At 40.5% G+C, this 23275-nt stretch overlaps 1 protein-coding gene and 1 pseudogene across 5 annotated transcripts in view; both read left to right on the top strand.

Moving 5' to 3' along the window:
* Positions 1-23275, top strand: part of TPK1 (thiamin pyrophosphokinase 1) — a 234657-nt gene that overhangs the window by 68665 nt on the left and 142717 nt on the right. For 2 of the 5 annotated variants that reach the window (XM_016157158.2, XM_016157159.2), the window contains exon 4: positions 22145-22214. The exons of the other annotated variants lie outside the window; for them this stretch is intronic. In XM_016157158.2, coding sequence (XP_016012644.2) covers positions 22145-22214 — 70 coding nt within the window. The remainder of the gene's footprint in view (positions 1-22144; positions 22215-23275) is intronic. 5 annotated transcript variants of the gene reach the window in all.
* LOC118611276 lies at positions 17884-18002 on the top strand (annotated as a pseudogene).

Genomic DNA, 23275 nt, shown 5'->3' on the forward strand with positions numbered 1-23275 from the left:
GGTGATAAGCAGCTGGGCTGGGATTCAACCCCTAATTTATATGTCTCTGTCCAAAGTAGAACAAAGCTTTCTAATAAGTTATTAGAAGTTCATTTGTTCTTGTCATATGAAAAGTTAATGATTATTAAGTATAGAGGATCTAGTAGTTTAATTTTTTCTTTATGGGAAGTAAACGCCTTCGAACACTGTTATGTATCGCATGCCATTACGTCTGTACCAGCTCCCGGCGGCCCTATGGATGAGTGACGCCCACAGTGTCTGGTCCTCGGCAGCCCTGCTCAGCTCCCGTGGACTCTGCCTTTGGCTCCTTATGGGGAGTCGGTCCGTCTCATGTTTGGTCTTCCGCTTTCCTGCTGCTTTCTACATTTCCCAGCATTATAGTCTTTTCCAAAGAACCCTGTCTTCTCATGCTGTGCCCAAAATAGGACACGTTCAGGTTTGTCATTTTTGCTTCCAGTGATGTTTCAAGCTGAATTCGCTCTAGGCCCCTTGTTCGTCTTTCCGGCGGTCCTTGGCATCCATAGAGCCCTCTTTTAACACCACACTTCAAATGAATCGCGTTTTTCCCTATCAGCCTTCTTCAGTATCCAGCTTTTACATCTGTTCTTCGAACGCTGTTAGTACATTAAACCTGGTTTTAAGTATTTAACAAAGCTGACTAGAAAAAAAAAAGCGAGGCTGCATACTGTTGTCTAGTTTCATTGATCCTTTTACTGTGATCCAACATTTTTTGGTTTGGCATCTTTGGATCCTGTAATGGTTTTAGCAGGGTTACATACTTAGGATCCAACACATTCAGCACCCCTAAGAGCTCACACACATCATATTATGCATCCCAAAGCAACTCTAAGAAAGCAGATGCACCAAGCCTCTGCTGCATTTTACATTATCTCAAGGTCTCAGTTAATTGTTATTTTTTTTTTATAAGAACAATTTGCTGAATCTTACAGCTTCAGGTTAATAATTAATACGTGGTGTTCATGTACTTCAGTTATATGTCAAATTTCTATTAGGATACAATGATAAAAGATAAAATATTTATACTAGTTAATATTTAGAGATATAGCTATCCAAGGTGTAAACTTCCTCAAATGTTTGACCAAATCACTACAGTACGTGTAGTCTTGACTAGAACAGCAGAGCTTACTGTTCATATGTCTTGTTGGTATTGATCTATAGAGATTTTTAAGAATTTAACGTTTAAATAACCTTTTCTGTTTATACTTCTTGACTTTACAGTACAGAGGTATGTGGAAGGGCAGTATAGGTAAGGTTTTTTGGTTTGTTTTATATCTTTTGCAGTTATGTTTAGAGATGGCTGTAATGTGTTAGACTTGTCTTTTGGGTAAAATTGTTTACAAATTACATCCTCACACTTTAGTCATTTCCTTTAGAAAGCAGCTCTGAGTGAATGATTGGAGTCATGTGACGAGATAAAAGTGGTAAGAAGGTTTTCGTTCTTACGGGGGGAGAGTAGTTTAATGTGTCCGCATGTACCCCTCAGCCGCCCTTAACCACTAACATGTGTCTCGCTTCGTGTGTGCCCTTCCTTACTGGATTACGGTGGAGCAAATGCCAGAGAGCGTGTAATCTTCATCCACAAATAAGGAAATTATTTTAAAGATTTATTTCTAGTCTTTATTTTATGCAGTGGTACTTATAATAATATACTTAAGCTGCTTCTATTGAAAAATGCTGAAGGGCCTCATTTGGCATGCTTGAGTTAAGCCAGATGCCCAGGAAAGATACGGAGACAGATGGAATTTTTATGTATTTTAGACGTCGTGATCAAATACGCTACCACTCTTTCATTTGGCTTTCCTAGATAAACACTGAATCGTCTTTGATGCTTCCTTTTTCTCCTTCTCTTTCTGATACGTTTTCAAACTATTGATTTTTTTTTATTCTCTAAACGTCTGCTCAGTTCACTTTAAACTCTGTGTGTACGCGGCTGCCATCTTCCTTGACTGATCATTGTATTTCTCTTAAGCTATTTCCTCCGATTGCATTTCCTCTTACGTCGCCGTTCACCTCCTGGGCCGCCCTTCCTAGCTTTCACCGCGTCCCTTGGCGGTGTCTGCTGTCTTCATTCTGTCCCATTGAAATGACTTTTTCTGATACTTAGTTTCTTCCATAAGCCCGCCCTATCATAACCTCATCTATTTTTATTTACCAACACAAACCTTTAGGGCCGCTCTCCGGAACGTCCTTCATATGTGCCGGGCTCGTTCATGCCTCTCTGCTTTGATGTACTCTCTCTATTCTGTTTGTAACTCTGTCCTCTCTCTCCTGTGATCTGTAGTCTACCTTTCCATCAAAGACCAGCTTATTCTCCTCCTCTTCTGTCAAGTCCTCTTTGATGGCCCCAGGCCAGTACTGATCTTTCCCCTCTCAGAATTTACATAAGTGCGACTGGCTGATGGTATGAAGTGAAGTCTTTTAGAATACTGTTTCTTGTATTCTAATTTTTTTATGCATTTGTGTTTCTAAGCTGCATAGCTATCTTCTTGGGTTCAGAGCGTTTTCAAAATGATTTTGGATGCCTGGTGTGAACTTCACATAAATCTGTTGATCAAAACTCTTGAATATAATGTATACATGGACTATTTTGACCAACAATTTCATTTTATTATGCACATTCCTTTTGTGTGTCTGTCTTTTTTTTTTTTTTTTTTTTAGGACCGTTTACCTTCTCCTTCTTGTATTCGCTTCTAATCAGTCTATATGCCTTTAGCTTTTTCTAAAGGTGGACCAGAGGAAAAGACAATTAGCATCCTTTCCTGCTCTTCCTCCCTCCTCTTCATCATCATCACCATCATCATTCCTCTTCTGCCGAAGGAGAGGCCAGTGCTTGTGAGTGTTATGAGTGGTTGGTGGACCTCTTCCATGTCCAGTTCTACACTCAGTTGCCCTTTTTCAAGAAGCAGGGAAGGAGAAGGTTCTTAGAGACGTTAAACCCGTTTAAAAAGACTTTTAAAAATAGTGGACTCATTACGTGAGCAAAAAAAGCTTTAGATGTGCTTGTACACAGAAATACATCGTTTGTAAGAAGAGGGGGAAGGAGAAGAAATGGGGAGTAAGGGCGGCTGCACAAAGCCCCGGCCGGGAGCACGGAGAGCTGTGAGGCGTGCGGAAGAGCGCGAAGGGAGAGCGCCTGGCCGGGCCGGGGCTCGGGGCGGAGGGGAAGCCCGGGGAGTAGTCACGGGATCGTGAAAAGGGGGAGGAAGAGAGGAGCGGAGAATTTACAAAGAAAAACACGGAGGGAGAGGCCGGGAGCCAGAGGGGGAAAGGACGCAGCCAGCCGGGCGGGCGGGCGCCGGAGGCGGGCGTTTGAGCCGTGGGCCGCCGGCGCTCCTGTCCGCAGAAGAGGAGACTGTTCGGAGGACAAAGGCCACTGAAAACCCTCGAATGGTGGTAACAGAAGCAACTCTCAGGAATTCATATATATGCTAATTTATGTAAATTAACATTAGCATGTATTATACCATGTAAACACGTACACGTCATAAACACCTTAATGCGGCAGCGGCGCTGGTTCGCTCGTCCGCTTGCGTCCCCGCCGGTCGTGCCGCCCGCTGGGAACGGAGCCGTGGGCTGTCCCGACCCAGCGGCCGCGCTGGGCCTCAGCGAGCTGGACGTGGGTCCCCGACGGACAGAAATAAACTCCTACGTGTGTCACTGCGTCATCTTCTGGACTCGCACTGTTTTCCGTGGTCCCTACTGGGCGCAGCTGGCCATTTAATTTTAATTCAATACATTTCGAAATCCAGTCTCCTCGTCTCGCTAGCCGCATCTCAGGTGGTCGCTGGCTACGTGGGGAGAGCACCACTTTGGACGGCACAGACATCAAGCATTTCCATCATCACGGAGAGTTCTGTGGACAGACCGCGACTGTGAGACATCAGTACAAGAACTCGGATTTTAAATTTGATCTCAAAGAGGCCAACATTTTCTTTCATGATGAGAATGAAATTTTCCTGTTTTGAGATTACAATTTGTGGTTCCTATAAGGAGAGAGCAGACTTGTTTATAAAGTGATGCATCTCACTCGCAGGACATTTTTTGACCAAATGTGTGAAATACATCTCTTTCTTCTCATTTCAAGAATTGATCTTTTCTAGGTAGCTCTCAATTTTTGAAAAACATCAAATGGAGTCTGACTATACGTATATATCTTCAGGCCTCCTTTGTTTTGCTTTATAACAGAATTCCAGGCACATGAAATACAAAATCTGTGTTTTATTTTGTAATGAATTCAAAAGGCCTTTATGAGATCTTCATGATCGGTGAAACGTTCTAATGATATGTTCAGAGACTTTTACACATTCTAGCCCAGTGTCCCCTGTTCGATCTAATGATGAGTCTCACCCGTGGCTTGTGATGCTGAGGCCTTCCTTCAGGACGGTACGTCATACTCCTGGCGGGGGCAGGGGGGTCACCGTTTCCAGTGTGCACTCAGGCAATTCCACCAGGCAGGCGTTCTGACCGTCAGCTTACAAAGGTTAACTCTGGCAGATTTGTGATTGCGGTGGCCGACGGATTCCAAATTTGCTTCACCCAAGTCGAGCGCGGCCCTTGCCCGGCAGTAGAATGTGTGTACAGTTTTTTGAGTAGTCGGAATTCTGACGTTATTTTGTAAAATAGATGGAGGAAAAAATGACACTAATAATGAAACAGTATTTTTTCATCTGCACCTTGTGCACTTATAAAGTCACAGGAGATGTTCCTGATTGATGAAATTATTCAGTCATCAATAGTGTGTGTGTGTGTGTGTGTGTGTGTGTCTGTCTGTAATTTAAAAAGTACACTTATAGAACAAGTATATGTAAACTCTCTTAAATAATGGAGACTCTTTCTGAGTTTTAAGTTGGAAGACAGTTGCCTACCATATAGTTACTTGGGTATTTTTAAAATTTTGTTTAGGTTTGTGAAGCAAATATTTATTCTTGGAAAAATGAATGACTGCAGTTCCTTTTTTGTTTGTTTTGCAGTCACATCGTATGTTTTAACTTTTAATTAAGGCACATGAGTAATGTATGTTAGAATATAGTTTAAAAAAACCTTTTTAAGTATAACAACTGTGAAAATGAAGCAGTGTCATAGTTTAATTGGTACAGTTTTTGTTTCCTAATGGTATATAAACAATGGTGTTTCTGTTCATGATACTTAGATCGAATTGAAGTGTATTATATATTTGAGCTTAGTAAGTTTAGTCAACTATATGAAAAATAAATAATACCTAAGGGAACAGAGCACACTGGATGTGGAATGAGGTGACATGGGTTTGAGTCCCAGTTCTGCTATATCTTAACCATGTTATTGGCAAAGTCAGTTTTTTGACATCAGTAGCTAACTATGGTAGTAGGTCTAATTTAGTGGTTTTTAACTAGAAATGAACACTATCTGTTCAACACAATATCTTTTAGATGTTTTAAATGTTCATAATTAACTAAGATTTTTCTTTTTTTTTCCCTTTAAATAATCAGTTCATTTTTCTATCATTGTGCCTCACCACTACCCCTTCCTTTTGATTTAGGGACTGAAAACTTTACAGCTTTTTGTTTTTGTTTTCATTTTTTTTTCTATTTAACAATTCATATTTTTATTGCATTGTGATCGTAGAATATTATTTGTCCTATTTTTTTTTATTTGTGATTTTCGTGACCTTTGCTTTGTGGCGATAGTTTTTTGGGAGTTTTCTGTGGATGCTGGAAAGAATCCGTGTTCAGCTTTTACAGCCTTTGATGTGCTTCTCTTCATTGTACCTTATTAGTTACTCTTTCCGTTGCCCTTTATCTTCTTGGATTGAGAAAGGGAGAAGGTGTTTCCACTCCTGACGACACCTGCTTTCCTTTGGTTTTCACTTATAAAGTGTGCCTTTTAGAGTTCCTTTAGGTATATATTATTTACAGTATACAGTTGGGTAGTTTGTTGGAAATGAGGAAAGGGAACAAGTCCAAGTAAGTGGCATCAGAAAAGATTTTAAGGGAAACCTGATGCTTGAGCTAAGTATTGGTAGAAGGAAAGAGGGATCTGGGTGTAGGAGGTGGGGGGCGGGGAGGTGGCTGAGCGGGGAGGGGCAGCTGCACCTCAGGCTGAGGTACCGGCAAGAGCTCTCATGTGATGGACAGCCAAGGGTAGTGCATCCGTGTACTTTTTGGTAAGTGGAGGATTTTTTTCTAGTAGTTTATTCAAGAAACTATGGAAACAAAATTTTGTGGTTTTAAAAATGCTTGAAGATGGGTCTTTGTTTCCTTACACAACATTTTGACTAGTGCACTTTTGTTTCCTAAGGACTCGTAAGGATCATTTCAGCTTCTTAAGTGTGTTGCATATTTCTGTGGAGAAGTCTGAGGCGGCCTTGATCTCTCCACTCCACTAGAGAACACTTTGGGACTTTTAAGTGCAAGCAATTTTAATTAGACTTGACTCGATATTGCCATTCTGTATTGGTTTTTCCTGGCGTGTGTGTTTGCCTTCTCAATCTGTAGTTTTAAATCTTCCTTCAGTTTTGGAAAATTTGTCTCCTTGGGAAAGCAGTTAGTTATACATGTGAAAAAATTATTAAATCTCCCATTTCTCATTTTCTTTCGGTCTTTTCTAATTCATTGTTAATTTCCATTTCTTTTGGCTCATTTCTTCATTTTATCTAACATGCCTCTTCCTGGATTTTTAGTGATGCTCATTCTGCTTCAAGCAACTCATTTAATTTCTTTGATGAACTCTGTAGACTCATAATTCATCTTGTTCTGTGATTTTTGCCTTATCTTTCAAGACCTCTTGTGTCTCTGAATGTTTTTACTTTTCATTGAGTTTTTTGAGTTACGGGTATATTTCTAGTCATTTGTTTGATGGCTGTGTTTCTCTGGTGACTTTTTCTCATGCTTTTCCTGTTTACTTCCTATCCTTTTTTCTTTCTTTCCTCCTTTAACTTGGTGGTCTGTTGTAGATCCTGTGCCAGTTCCTTTTGATTGATCTTTGAGTGAATCGAATCCACCCTCCCCCAAATAAGTTGAAACTGGTTTGCGTGGGGGCTGGGAGAGCAGGGGCGGGGGAACCGCTCCTGGGTCACAGAGGACAGAAGCACTTTATGACACAGGTGGCTGGCATGGGTGAGAGTGTTTAATCTTACTCACTTCTGCCAGTGCAATGGCCGGCAGAGGCTCCTCATGGTTCGGTCTTGTCTGCCTTTCCTGCCTTGTCTCAGGCTCAGCCGCAGGGTGTTTCTTACTTTGATTTCGTGTCTGAATCTTTAACCAAAGGCCTCCGCTCAGCCTCCCCCTGACCCCTGCCTGCGTTTCACTGCTTTTGGCGATTCTTTCACATACATGGCGACTGGGCGAGAGATTTTGCCGTTTTCTCTAAGATGTCATTTCCATTTCTTCTTTTCATTCGTCATTTTGGCATTGAGAAAGGACAGAGACTTCTCCATTCTACCGTCTTAAAACACTCATGTTTAATTTGTTTTTTTTTTTTTTTTTCAAACCTTACAATAAATTTTTTCCAGCTAACAGAAGCCTTCTGTAGAGTAATGTTTAGCTTTCGGTTTCTTGGCTCTTTCCATCCTTTTACCGCTTGGTGATTTTTCTTCAGCTTGTTAATTGTTTACTTGGGGACCGGATTACGTCGTCTCTGGCTCTGGGTGGGTCAGCTGTGATCAGGTAGGACATCACGCGCGTTTTGAGAGCACAGCTTGGTAACGAGCCTGTTAGAAATACTGTACAGATCAATAGTTTCATCTCAGTTCATTTCTCTGAGCTATGTTGTCCTCCTTTGTGCATTTATGAGGTTATATATCTTACGAATTATTAAAACAAGCTTGAATACATCTTTTAAAAAGAATAGAAGTAACTTTTATTTGCCTGCCATCCCATCCCGAGGCACTGGTTTCCTTTTATTACCGAATTCTACTTCATGTTGCTTTTTATGTTCCAAAGATCAAAGATATAGGGGGACAAAAAGTTCTGTACTCTGCTGGAAAAGGAGATAGTTATTTTAGTTTCTGTCATGAAATACCAAAAGTTATTTTCAAATATGCTACAGCCAAAAAAAAAAAAAAAAAGAAAAGAAAAGAAAAAAAGAAAAAAAAGAAAAACACCCACTACCTGCCAGTCAGTGAAAATAACTAACGGCATGTACTGCTGTGTAGTGTTTATAATTGTTTCAAATTTACAAGCACAACAATGAAACACATTCCGCATAATGAAATATTTATTTTTATCCATCATGCTTGCAAGCTGAGCTCCATTTATCATGTTTGCAAACAGCAGCCGCAACATGTCTCTAACGTGAGCCAAATGTAATTTCCAGCTGTTGAAATTAATTCTTTTTAGGTCCTGTTAAAAATTATCATCTAACAACAAACCTCACTATTTTTCTTTTTGCTCTTCTTACATTTCCATTTACTTGTTTCTTGTTCTTATTCTCACTCCTGTATAAAAATGATTTTCTGTGATGCTCGGTGTTTGAGATCACACTAGAATACATAAAAGGCATTCCCGTTCTTGTCTTTGTGTAATTTATTGTATCATTCATAGAAATGGTCAACATTCTTATTCCATCTCTTTTTTGTCTCATAATTAAAAAAAAAAAAGTCACCTTTAGGATCTAGAACAGAGAAAAGCTAGCTATCATATGTATTTTTAAAAATTGCTGTGATACCAAGATCTTCCTGTTATTGTGTAGATTTGAATCAATACTTGTGCAAAAGCCTAGGGTCAAAATACTTTCAGCTTCTTCCTTTGGGTTATAACAGGTTCTTATATGCAATGGGTGACATAGTTTTTGTTCTGGGTACCGTGTTCTTCTCTGGTAGATATTATTTATGCAACTGTTTATTTAGATTAGGTGATTCTGATAGTATAGAAGTAGATAATAGGTAGATATTTGGTTAAAATCATTTTTTGTATGTCTAGTGTTTTGTTTCAGTTGTTTAAAGTTGCTTCATTTAGAGAAGGAATAATACAAAAATATAGCTATTATTTTAAATCAAAAAGGCTGATCTTGCCCGAGGTTGCAAGAGCTAATGTGACTAATCTAGTTTAGTTTCAGCTAATCTAGCCAGTTTTTGCCTTCGTCTTCCCCTGAGCTTCAGCTTGGCATGATTTCATTCCCTAAAATATTTTCTATTTTCTAAAATAATAATAAAATATTATTTTTATCATTTACAGTTTCAGTTCCCAAGGTGTTTGCTTTCTTTGTGCCCAGAGCTGAACCGATTCTGTCCTTTCCACATGCTCCTGTAGACCTTTGTGCTTAGTCCACTTCATGAATCATCTTGCCACGTTATTACACCTGTCATACCTTCTGATCAGTACTGGTCAACAGTAAATGTAATGTGAGCCCCAGATATAAATTTAAATTTTTTTCATAGCCACATTAAAAAGGTAAAAAGAAATAAGAGAAATTATAATACTGTCTCATTGAACTCAGTACATTAAGAATATTATCATTTCAACATAACCCATGTAAAAGTTATTAATGACAAATTTCATGTTCTCTTTGTACTTAGTCTTTAGAATCCAGTGTTTCATTTGCACTAACAGCACGTCTCAGTTGAGAATAGCTGCATTTCAGATGCTCAGTCCCACAAGTGGCCAGCGGCTTCCATCTGGATGGCGTGCTTCTAGACCGTGGTTCTCTTGAGGGCTGGAACCACGGCTGTCTGGTCTTTGCCATATTTCTGGCTATAGTTGGTGCTCATTTGGTATGTGCCTACAAATGAACGAATGAGTGAGTGAATAAGATACACTGGGAGGGTTATTATATAGATCGATGCCAGTCACTAATAACATCAGTACCTCCTGTCAAGAGAACTAAGACACATTGACTAAAAAGGGGACCCACCAGCTAGAATGATCCTGCATGCCAATCATAAGGTAGGGCAGTGGGGACAAGCTTTGAAGAGATAAGTTACCAAGTATTTATTGCAGGAGACAGCGAGGAGAGAAAATTAAGACAGCAGCCGGTCTCCATCCAGGGTTTGCTTTCCAGCCGACATCCTAATCCAGAGCATTTGACAATCAGCTCCTTTCACTTTTACTGGTAGACAAAGCTGCTTCTACCATATAAGTTGAAATCAAGTTTATAATCAAGCCCTATGTGTACTTATTTAATATGAATAGAGGCTTGTCGGTCTGGTTCAGTTTGCTTCTTAAAAAATAAAACTGAAACAATTGTGCAAATCAGTCCAGTCAACCTAGATAGAAGTTTGGCTCTATGTAGTGGAATCAGTGACCATCCATTTACGTATACAACACTGAGATGAGGTTTCATGTATATACAACGAAGCCCGTCAGTGATAATTGCAATATTTTTTAAAATAGTACAAACATGTTAGCTACCTAAATATCGATTAATAGAAGATCAGATAAATATTTTTGACAGTCATTAACTCTGTACAGGCATTAAATGAATCTAGTGAACTAGATTTGTGTTTTCAAATGGAAAGCCCTCTGAAACATAATCTTAAGTGATAAAAGCAAGTTTTAGAGCACCATTTTTTAAAAAATTAAAAAATAACATTATACAATATTATATATAGTTCACCGATACAAATGCATACTATATAAAAGTTATTAAAAAACTAAAGATAGACCAATTGTTTTGGTTGGTCATTAGAAATTTAGGGAATGTATGGAGGTCACAGACCCACTATCTTATTCTTCATTCTTTAATATATTTTAAATTATTACTCAATTTATGTTTTATACATTCAGAGACGCTCCTTCAGGTCTGTATATTTTTGAAAGTACAAATTTAAGATTAAAAATGCTAGAGATGTCTTTAGTGGCACGCGTTATGTGCATTATTTCAGTCCTTTGCTGAAACAGGATGTCAAGTCGGGGAGTGGCCTTTTGATGTACACTTGGACAAAAGCACGTGTTATCACCGTATTTGCTTTGTTGTATATTTCAAGGTAGAATTTTAATCCCCATCTCTACAGGAAAATACCTAATAATAACCTCAGTGTCCCACGGGACCTTTTGTACTCTCGCGAGTTAAGATTAAAAAAAAGTATGTTTTTTAAAAATCTGGGGCAGCCTGAGCCTTTTAAGGATGTTTGGCTGTGGTGTGTTTCAGCTCCGCAGGCACGTGCGTAAGGTCCGTTCACGCAGGCACTGACTGCGTCCGGCCTGAGGGTGACTCGGTGATAGTGAGTGAACCGTCAGGGGAAGGAGGAAGTGACTCCATTGGACTCCTCAGGGTGTTGGAACAGTTGGGAAAGACCGACTGAATAAATGTTCACTGTCAGAGTGGGAAAGAACAATATATATATATTTTACGCAGTTTTCAATTTGTTGCCTATCAGCTCCGAATCTAGCCTTCATTATCTGCTCCGTGACCGTGGAGCTGGCCCTCGTAAGCATGTCTCCTTTGAGTGCGATATTAAGTTGTGTCAACAGAGGGCACAGGAAGGACGCTGCTAGTGACAGGCGAATCTTCCTGATTCCACTTCTTTCTCATGCCAGGTGCTCGCCGCACACTGTTTTTTTCCCAGCAGTGCGTGGTCAGCAGTACCTGCCGCCTTCCCTGGGTCAGCTTTCTCTGGCACGTCTCTCAGGTGGCATCTCAGCAGATAGCTGCCCAGTGGGACACCTCCCTTGACCTGATTCCTTTGCCCTTTCAAAGGGCTCCATGGCGACTCTCGAGGCCGGCAGCTCCCTGCACGTGGGGCCCCCCGGAACTTCACAGGGGGGGTCCCAGCTCGAGCCCTTCCCCGCGTAGTCTGCTTCCGAGACCTGCGGCTGTATCCCTCACCGTCAGCCCCCCACTACCCCCATCTCTGCTGCTAATTCCCTCCTGTTCAAACCGCTTTCACAGCGCTTTGTTCCGATGTCTGCTCATATCTCCTGACTGGGCCCTGATGAAGGGAGAAGACCAACTGTGTTTTCTTCAGGCTGTTAAGGCCAGTGAAAGCTCTCTTCAACCTGTTCTCCATTTTCTTTCAGTGGGACATTAAGCCAGCTCTCCGAATGGGTCATGGGATCAGTAGAGGTGAACATCTCTTGGCTCTTACTGTGTGTTCTTTCGCATTGGAAGAGCCACGTGCGTGATCGTTACTGGTGAAGTTGGCCCTCAGATTCTAAGCTGTGTCATTTCATCCTTTTTATTTCTCTTTGCCTTACTGAGCTGTCTCAAATGCGCAGCGGAGGTTCTCCGTGTAACAAAAATAATGTGGGCTTAATGTGGGCTTTATTACCTAGCGAACCTAGGTTCTAATTCCGGCTCCACTGTTATAATAATTCTAATACCATAACACGTAGATGAAAAATCTTTTCTAAATTCAGGTTCTCATTCTGGAGACCACAAGAAAATTTTTATGTCATTTGGGGCAAATCACTTTATGTCTTTGAGCTTGTTTCCTTGTCTGTAAAATAAGAACTAAAACACAAGCCTTTAGGGTCATCGTAGGGTTCATCTTGTCGTAACGAAGCACCACGTGCAGTGTAGGGACGGTCCAGTTGCTCTGCTTCCTGGTCAGCATTCAACGTAAAATAAAATCACAACGTTTTATTTTAGCCACTTTTATAAGTATCTAATGATATCTTATTGCGGTTCTGAGTTTCTCTAATAACTAATGATGTTGAACATCATCACTTGCTGTCTCTTTATTTCCTGGAAATAACATTTGTTTTTGTAATATTCTTACACTTTTTGAAATTAAGCAGGAAAAAACTGACCTTTGTTAGGTCCTCTCTTGCTGTTTGCCACAGCGGTTCTTCTGGAGCTTTCGAACCAGGCTACTTTAGCAGGGTGATCTCAGGTTCTTTCCAATATTTTGGTTTCCTTTTTCCTTTGATTTGGGAATAACCAAAACCAATAAACAAAGAAATCCAAACTCAAGCCCAAACAGTAAAACTGCTCTGAACAACACTTGCTGACAGTGCATCGATTTCATAAACTATTTCATGTTTTAAATGTTTATTGAACTTTTTGGACAGTCCCTGTCCCTTTGTAATGACCAATGGTATAAACTATTTCTACTAGGTAGCGACACCTCCAAGTAAACGCAGCGTAGAGAAAAGTGGGAGAAGGAGCTGTGCAAACCTTCACATCTCTTTGTAAGGGGAACGTAGGTGGGCCCCAGTGATGATGATGTAAGTGGGCAGGAACATGTCCAAAGGCGACAGAGGGCCAAGCCCAGCAGGAACTATTTTACGGAGCGGAGGGAGCACAGCACAGCTGTGAACAGCGCTCGTCGGGGGCGCGGGACGGGGACCTGAGGGTCCTCATCGCTGATTCCTTTTGCAACGCCGTCCATGTCCGGTCTCTCAGCCAGGTCATCACATCCACCTCCAGGCTGTGCCTCGACATCCGTCCGTATCCCCTCGCCTTAAGTGCCACCAGCCTCGTCTGAGCCACCACCTTCCATGGCTCTGCAGTAGCCTCCTAATTCCATGACTCCCGCTCTCGTCTCCCTCTCACCTGTTCTCAGCATAAAAGGAAGAATGACCTTTGACGTGGGTCGGGACACAGCGCTGCCAGACTTAAAGCCCTCGATGGCCTCCCCGGGCGCCTGCGCTCGGTGCCACACCGCCGCCCGCTTACCCCTCCGGTCTCGGGCTCGTCCCAGCCTCCTCTCCCGCAGCCCTCCCCTCATCCGATGCAACTCCAACGCAGCTGGCCTTCTTTTCATGCCTTAATAAATCGTGATTTAAAGATTACTTTATCCCCTCGAAGCCCTGAGATAACCTACCAGCTAAGACACGGGGTAGTCGGTCAGGCACGTATTCACCTCCTCGAAGCCCTCGGCTCGCTCGCTGTGCTTTGTCCCACGTGGCTCAGTTTGAGCGTGCAGGTAGTGGCTTCTCGCTTTGAACCCGAACCGGGTGATTCCTCTTCTTTCCATCTTTTTCTAGAAACGTTATCCCTAAGTCTTCTCATAGCCTTTAACAGCTCCCTCCTTTTTTCCTGAGCAGGAACAAGTAGCTAATTGTGCTCAGTTAGAAAAAGAGAATAGACAAATTCTGTGATTATAATATGTGACATTCTTACATTAATTAGTTGGTTAGTAAAAATAAGTGATTATTTTTCAGTTTCTATTTGTATTAAGACTGAATTGCTGAAGTTAACCTACTATTACTATTTACATTTAATGATTATTGTTGAAGAAAATAGATGTGTTTACTAGGAACTCTCAGTAAATTGTGTTAAAATATTTTTATAAAGATGTCGAAGGCACTAGGAAAGGTACAGATGCGATCTGATTATTTTTCTTCTATCTCTGCAAAATAAGGTAAATGTATCACTTTTCTGTAACCAACTGTCTGATTTTGATATGTTTTCACTTTTGATATGTGCAACAATAAATCTCATTTGAAATATGTCTTGCCTGTAAGTTCTGAGGTCTGCTACCACTGAGCCATTAAAAAAAAAGAAGGCGGGAATTCTGGAGCTAAAGGAGCAGGCGAAGGAGGCAGGTCTGTTCCAGATCTCTCTATATTTTTCTATTGTGACGTATCTGCATCAACAAAGTGATTTTTTAAAAAGCTTTTACTTTTGCCAACTGGACCAGCCACCATCATTGCTCTTTTCTTCTATTCCAGCTCATCTTCTAGGCATTTTGTCACTTTCGCTGACTCGTGGAGATCTGCCAGATTTCATTGTTTGGTCACTGCCTTTATCTGTCTGTGCGTTACGAAACGAAGCGAGCTACTAGAAGCCGTCACGTTTCGTGCTCACTGTCAGTGCTGTTGTCTGTCTAGCTCCTCATCTGATGTGGGAGGTGATGTGGAGCACCCAGCAGATCCCTGAAGATGGTCAGAAGGGCCTGACTTCAGCTGTGTGGCTGGTGACGATAATTTAGCAATAGAGTCGCAAATGAATAGGAGGTGCAAATAAAGAGGGTGTGGGGTCAAGCTGGAAGATTAACCAGAAAATCAGAGATGTCCAATACATGTACACATTGTATGAGAGGTCTTACCGATGGTTCACAATGTTTAAAACAGAGGATAACATGGTAGGTTTGTTTCTGCATGTTTGTGAACTCTGGGCGGACTGTCGAGGTGTGAGCGGTCCTCCAGTTAGGGCACTGGTTCTGGACGGGGAGTGATTTTGCCCACGAGGGGACCCTTGGCATCGTCTGCAGATATTTCTGGTTGTCGCATCTGAGGGGTGCTACTGGCACCTAGTGGGCGAGGCCGAGGATGCTGCTAAACACTCTGCAGCGTACTGGACGGCCCCTCACAACCAGGGCCCGGGCCGTGGACGGTGCCGAGGGCGAGCATCCGGTGCAACAGCAGCCCAGCACGTGGTTATGTGTTTTCTAATTCCCTGTGGATCGTGCGTATGTGCCGCCTTGTCCCTAAAATACGGCCGATCTTTAGTAAGAAAAAATTAATGATTGAGAATGCAATCAGCTTTAATCGTCCCTAACAACTCACATTTGGACATACATATATGTATACGGTGGCTTCACATGCAGGACCATATTTTTCTGTGCTACTTAGCTATTTGCAGTTTTTATGCATTATTAGATTTATTCATCTTTTAGAAAAAATTCCCTATGCCCAAACTTTAGGATAAACAGTTTGATCTTTGGCTGTTTTTAAGATTTTTCAGTAATGAGATACTTGGTGCCGCTGAGTGTTACAGAGATACCCAATTGTGCACTTTAAACAAAATCAAGAATGACTAAATGTCAGGCTTTCTCTCCAAGCACAGAGCTAGGAGAGGAGACAGAAGGTGGCGGAGAGGAAGAATAATCGAATTTGCGCAGCGCCGTTTCCCCAAAGGCAATAAAACTCTTCATTACGTGGCATGACCCAGGTCGTCGGGCTGGCACAGCGCTGGGCGTTAGACGCTCTGTGTAAACGCCGTTCCTTTTATTTGAAACTGGGATAGTTCTGTGCCACTGATTTGACTAAAATGTAAAGAGGGTTCCACTCACTCTGCGGGATGTTACAAATGACGTGCGCTTTCTCAATAATTGCGCATAATACTATAAATAAAACCTGAGGGAGGTCTCTGAGCAGCAGGTACTTGTGCGTTTTGGCGCTCCTGCGAACAAAGCCGATTGTCGCGCTCTCGGCGAAAGAGTTGCCGCGTGCACCAGAGTCTCGGCAGGGGGCGCGTGCCAACCCGTCTGTTAACCAGGCCCGTGACCTGACCTGCTGGGATCACAGTCGACACTTGGCTGGCAATGGTGCGTGAAAGCATAGGCTCCCCGCCGCCAGCAGCCCACGGCCCCTCTGAGGGTCTGCTGGGGCGCGGACCTGAGGAACGCTAGCCGCGGTGACAGTCAGCTGAGGGGAAGGTGCGGCTTTGAAGAAGAAATCAGGGTTTGTATTTGTTGCAAATGGCAGCGGACTCACTGCAAAGTGACCTGCGCCCAAAAAGCGAATTTACAGCTCACGTGATTGAAAGGCTGGCCCTCGGTCGTCGGCTGTGGGGCGCGAACAGTACTCCCGTCTCCTAGCTTTACCGCCACCGTGCTGGCCGCCTTCTCAGGGTCGGCGGGGCAGGCCGGAGGCCCAGGCTCCCACTCACGTGGCGGGGCGGCAGGAAGGGGACCCGGGCAGTCTCTGGAGGTCTCGTTATCTCTGCCTGGCTCACATGTCCCTCTCCGCATCAGTCCCTCCTGGGCAGGAGACCGTCATGGCACGGGCCGAGCCATGCGCCAAGTCTGTATTCAGGCGTCAAACCAATGCCACTTACGAGCCGAGGGTGCGGGAGTGGGCTTCTCTTGAAGAACATTAGTTACGCAAAAAATAAACCTTTGTCCTAGCGCTCTCCTCTGCAGAAATGCCACTGTAGCCGATTTCTTGTGCTTACAATCATATAAATGTAAAAGTTAATACCTTTATCGTTTTATATTTAGGCGATGGTATCGTATATGTGTTTTTTCTCGTTTTTATCATTGACCAATGTATTCAACACCCCCACTTATGAAGCTCTCCAGTGACGAGCTTGTAACTTCGCTTTAAATAACAGAAATATCCTAAACAGAGATTCTGTTATTTTTTAATGAAGTATTTAAGAGATACCAAATGTGAAAACCCAAATGTGCTTAAGGTTATTAGTTTATTTATAGGTTATTAAAGAAAACCCTCTTTTGTAAAATAACATTTCTTATTAGGCTTCATTACATGGTTGAGACTTTAACATAGGCAGGCAGAGTACCTGTGGGTTAAATGTTTTTAAGCAAGAGGTATTTTAGGAAGAATTCATTGATTGAGAGCTTCTTGACTTCTTTAGGTAAAATATAAACTATGTCTTTCCATCAGCATAGTTCCTAGTGATGAAAACTGGTTAAAAACATTTACCTTCAACACCAAATGGACCAAAGGCTTAAGCGTAAGACCTGAAACTGGAACTCCTAGATGAGAACATCGGGGCAAGCTCTGGACATCGCTCTCGACAGTCCTTTCGTGGATATGATGACGAAAGCGCAGACGGCAGAGCCACACTAGACAGGTGGGACCAGGTGGGGCTACAGCAAGCTGAGAAGCTCCGCACAGCAGAGAGACAGACAAGAGAGGGGGAAAGCAACCCAAAGAATAGGAGGAAATATTTGCAAGCCGCGTATCTGAAAGGGCTTCATTTTCAACGTACAGCTCAATATCAAAAATAATAACAACAACCCAACTAAAAATGGCACGAGGAGCTGAATAGACATTTCTCCGAAGAAGACCTGCACATGGCAGACAGGTCCACGATAAGATGTTCAGTGTCCCTAATTATTAGGGAAACGTAAATCAAAATGATAATGAGATATCACCTCAAACTTGTTAGGATGGGTGTTATTAAAAATAAAACAAATGATGGCAGGTGTTGGGGAAGATGTGGGGAAATTGGAATCCTTGTTCACTGTTGGTGGGAATGCAAAATGGTGCAGCCACTATGAAAAAGAGTATGAAAGTTCCTTAAAAATTTAAAATAGTCTACGGCCATGCCACCCTGAACAAGCCCGATCCCGTCTGAACTCAGAAGCTAAGCAAGGTCGGACCTGGTTAGACCTTGGATAGGAGACCACCTAGGAAGACCAGGTGCAATAGGCGTAAAAAAATAAAATAAAATAAAATAAAGTAGAACCACCACATTATCTAGCAATCCCACTTCTGGGTATTTATCTGAAAGAACTGAAGCCAGGCGAAGTTCGTCCATTTCCGGGAGCGACGTTCAGGTGTTCCGGTCACAGCTTGCTGGACGTGCACACCGCCATAGAAGCCGTCGATTCCTGGGTCTCCAGCTTTTATCCCTCGCTAGTTGTTGTGTGTCCCAGGGGTGTGCAGAGAGCGTCCATTCCCCAGCGCAGGTGCATCTTACCAGTGCTGATTATTGAGAGCTTGATAAACCTTCTGGACAAAGTAACCTTGGCCCGGTTCGTAGTTGTTTTGAATTTGGTATACTCCTGCCCACTTTTTGAGTGGCTATTGCAAGGAAGATTTGGCTAACAGTTATTTAAAATTTTAAACAACGTATAAGAGATAACATATGAATACATTGAGGTACTGTCTTTTATATGGTTCCGTTCTCGGGCCATGATATATTTTACCAGTGTTCGTTCGGTGGCCACTGAAGTTTGCGACTAGTTTTCCATATGTTTCCTGTGTCAAAGGCCATGCACATTTAAATGTTTATGATCTGCCAGACTATCCCTCAAAGCTGTGGTCTCATCAGCAGCATGCTTTATGTTAATAAGACATCCTTGTTAATAAATTTTTTTGTTAATAAAAGTCATTGCCCTGTCCTCTATTTCTAGTTTTATCTGTGTTGTCCCGCTTTAGTCTTCGAAAGATTTTGCGAATTTGACAAAGTATATATAATAGTCTTTATTTTGCATTAGAATCAGCACTCTTGGGCTTAGCTCAAAGTCATAGGACTAATAAGTGGTTGATGTAGACAAGAACTGAAATCTACATCAGGCGTTCTTTCAGTTAAATGAAACTGAAAAGCGTTTCTTTAATTTTATTTTATTTTCCTCTACCTTAATACTTGAAACGTTAGTATTCTACTTTGCGGAAAGTCAAATTATCTCTGTCCAGCTTTCTTCAGTGCAAATTAATGAAATAGCCAATTAAGCCCTATTGTGGGGGCCACTCCTCCATATTTGTCAGTAACATTAACTTACATTAGACCAAATTTAAAAAGTTAAAGTTGTGTTTAATATATTTACTGGTAGGATCAATATATAAAGTTATAGAGCGATTTTAATGTCTTTTAGTTTTCAGCTGTTCATCATCCTGATGCATAGTAAATAATTGCTTAACCATTAAAGTTATAGGATTTGACAAATCTGGGGAAAATTTGCTGAATAAGCCAATGAAGTTTCCACATTAAAAGATAACTCATGCAGTAACTTCTCTATTCATTAAAGCGTGCAAAAATTAAAATGATAGAGTGAACGTATTTTTGAGGCTGATTCATTATGGTTTTTCAAAAAATATCTTATTAAAAAGGGCCCTCTGCTTCTGATTCTTTTAGTTGGTCATTTTTGTTAACAGTGATATTTTGTTACTCATTTTTTCAAACTGCTACCAATGAGTTTACGCCAACATTATTTACAATATGCTTGAAGAATTTTATTTTTCAAATGCAGTTTTATTTACATATGTGGAAAGTATGTTGAATTGAAACATTTGTTAATAAAATTTTAAATGTGGTAGAACATGTCATTTTTATCAAGCTTTATTGAAAACAAGTTTTAAGGACAGACTAGAACTCGTTTCTTTTAGATGGATTGCACCCCGACATCTCGCTAGGTAATGAGAGAGTAGTCTATGGATTTCACCGTGGTGGTTTAGCTCCCTTTGCCACTTAAAGCAGGAATAGATATGCACAAATTTACTTCCTGTGAGCTAGTCATTTCTCTTTTCATAAACTGTTCTTAAAATGTCAGTTTAAATCTAGGTGTGAGAAATAACAGGCATGAGAACAAGTTCTTGGCTTGTGAAAGTAACACTGATCTCAGCTGAAAAGATTAATAAGCAATTTTACAGATTCATCCATTGCAATTCCTCTCTCCTTTTGTCCTTCCATTACATTTTGCTGCTTTTATTGTAGCACTCATCAGAGTCTGCAGTGCATCGTATATATTTGCTTATTTCTCTTTTTTTCTACCGTAATGTGAGCCTGGGGGCTATATCTGTTTATTATTCGTTTTTGTATTCTAGATAGCGCCTGGCACATAATAAGTATAAATGTGGAATTCAACTGATCTTTGCAAAATAGTATACTGTGAAAAATTGGCAGGTTATTCTGTTTGATAATTCTTAGCCATTAAAAACTATTTCTTAGATTTTCATATTACTTCAGTGAATCAGCTTTCACATCAAATTGTTAATTTTGTTTACAGAGAATTGTTTTAGAATCTCTGAGGGTAATTATTGATAGTTTATCATCTGTTTCTATTTATCAGTTCTATTTTTTTTCAATCTTCATATTCATTTGTTCTATGCCATATTTTATAAGTGAGAGGATCTCTCTAGCTTTCGATGATTTTGAACTTTTAAGTTTGAATATGTAGGATATGTGCAGAATATTCTGTGATATTCTGTAAGTCATGTTTGTGGCTTAATTTGAATTTGGTTGCCTTACCTTATAAAGAAATACATATTGTTGGTAATTGGTAAAACGAAATATCCAGCTTAGATATCTTTGTAAAAACTTTTGTTTTTCATCTTTTAAGTAGTTTAGGCTTTTTTCAGCAACACAAAGCTTTTTATACTATTTTCATTCTAACAAAAATAGAGGAAGAGGAACCTTATTGAATGTTTACTGTGTTCCAGTATTGTGATGAGCACTGTATATATTTAAGTCATTAATTGCTTAGTAACTCTATGCCGTAGATGAGGTAATCTCCATTGACAGATAAGGAAGCTGAAGCATAAAAGGAATATCTTTTTGGCCACTTAGCCTCTGTTTCATTATTTTCTGTGATACAGATCACAGAAAATAATTCACATATGGATTAGTGGAAAATAATTGGGACTTTTATTTCTGCCATTATGGTCAATTAGATATTCTTTACAATATCCTACCTGTTATTAAAAACCTGGAAATTTGGAGGTAAATATTATAAACCCTTTTTAAAAATGTATAGCAAAATTCATAAAAAGGTTAGGACATATCATAAGTGCCATAAATGAAGAAGTAGCTCAAAAGAGCACCTTATGCTGCTGGTGCCCAAGTTCATTACTGATCTGTTTGACTCAGTGACTTTGGTTTTAGCAGCTCTGTGGGGACAGGCACGAGTCAAGGCTGTGGTCTGCTCAGGGTGAGGAGTTATAATCAGCCATCCCTGCATTCACTCTTATCACCCAGGATAAAAAATAAATTTTTTTTCTGAAACCATTAGGTAAACTGTATTAAAAAAAAAAAAAAAAAGAATAAAAGAAGGAATTGAGCTAAGATATCAAACAGTTTTAGGAAAATTAGAAGTAAGAGGAGTAACAACAACAAAACTAGGAGTCCATGGATGAAGAAAATTTCAAGAAGCATCAACAGGAAATTTAGAGCATTATCTTCTAAATCAGCAGCATCAAATGATAGTGTGAGAGCAGGCAGAGATGAAAGCCCCGTTGGAGAGGCGGCCATTCTCATTCGAAGAGCTCAGTATTTCCCAAGTTTCAGTTAATTTTGTATCACCTTCACCATTTTTAGTTTTTACACATTATCTAAATTATTTGTCGCTTAATATTTTAAACTGATAATGTTATGCTTATGATTTATTTTTAAGAGAAATCTATATCACAACAAAATAGGGAAACTCATAATACCTGCCATAAATAGAAAGTATATGTAAATATTAAGAAAAAGAGAACAAAGTTATAACTAGGTCCCGTTGCCTGTTATTGAATGTGAGGCATACCTTCTGTCATAAAGAAGGAAAAACAAGCTTGAAGAGATACTGAGGACACCACATACGATCTTCTCCTTTATTTAATAAGAGGAAATGAAAAAGATGAAAAAAGGAGATGTGCTTCGGCTGCGGGCGATTCTGTCTTTCTGGTGTGTGCACTGTGGAGAATTATCTCTGGTTCCAGCAGCCTCTAGCTGAGTGCGAAATGATCTCAGGTGGGAAGTGGGACTCTGTATGGACCCAGGTACCTGCGTTCTGCTGTGTATCATTCGGGAGATGTTGCTCTAAGCCCCCTACATTGACGTGTTCTTTGTTGTTGTTGTTTTTTTCTATTCGAAGCTCTTTTAAGAGCCTGTGCCGATGGAGGTGCCAACCGCTTGTATGATATCACCGAAGGAGAGAGGGAGAGGTGAGCTTCCTTTTAGCCAGTGTGCATCCTATTGCTAATTGTGCTCTTTAGTTTGTTTTACTCTTTTCTGTGAATCTTCCCTCAAAATTAATAGAAAACCAGCCCAGTGAGAGAGCTGCTTAACCATGTTATGTTTTTTCTCTTTGCTTTGAATGCTTTCTCTCAATAGAACTAGGCCAATCATATTCTTATTTTTTTTTTAAGAAAAAATGCTACTTCAAAATCCTCAGTAAATAGCATTATCAAATATCAGTATTTGTGAGGGCATCGAACATTGACTAAAATGAAACTTCACATGATAATTTAAACAGCATTTAAATGAGTAAAAGGTGATCTCATGTAGGTGAAATACATGTTCTGTTACAGAAAATGTGAGATTTTTTATATTTGTGTTGAGTAACGCTCAGTATGATTTACTCTTAGTTGCTTGAGTTATGTACACATATATTTTCAGAGATAAATAATTTATTTCTTAATGATTTGTTATCTGCGTTGTCTGGTTTTCCTGATTTTTGCATGGTTTGCTATTTTTAGATAAAAGAATATATTCAACGAAAGCAAAATTTAAATCTAGCTCATTGCCAACATGCCTATAGTTCAACCTCTTAAAAAACATAAGAATTTATAGTCCAGATATAAGTAGCCATGAAATTTAGTTTCACTTCAATCATATGTATTATTAAATGTACTGAAATGTTTGTAGTTTGAAAAATCACCCTTGCTACAGAAAATAAAATGGAAACATTATGATGCAACATGTCATGTGCATTAAATATATGTATTTTGAAATGATGTGACATACATCCTTATGGCATCCAGTTTTGTAACGTCACGCTTCTGCACTTGGAGCTGCTTTCTGAAGCAGCCGGCGGCTCACAGGAGGAAGGCCTATTTCCTTTGAGACCGGCGTGCTGATGTCTGGGGACAGTGCATTCCCCGAGAATATAGCAATAGGGGCAGCCTAGGAAATGGTTTAAATTTGTAACTTTCTGTCCTCCTTATTTTTTTACCTTTATGGATTCCTGTGACTGTATTCAGTAAGACCTGACATGGACAGTGTG

The sequence above is a fragment of the Rousettus aegyptiacus genome, unplaced genomic scaffold, assembly GCF_014176215.1.
Source record: "Rousettus aegyptiacus isolate mRouAeg1 unplaced genomic scaffold, mRouAeg1.p scaffold_m13_p_13, whole genome shotgun sequence".
Taxonomy (NCBI): domain Eukaryota; kingdom Metazoa; phylum Chordata; class Mammalia; order Chiroptera; family Pteropodidae; genus Rousettus; species Rousettus aegyptiacus.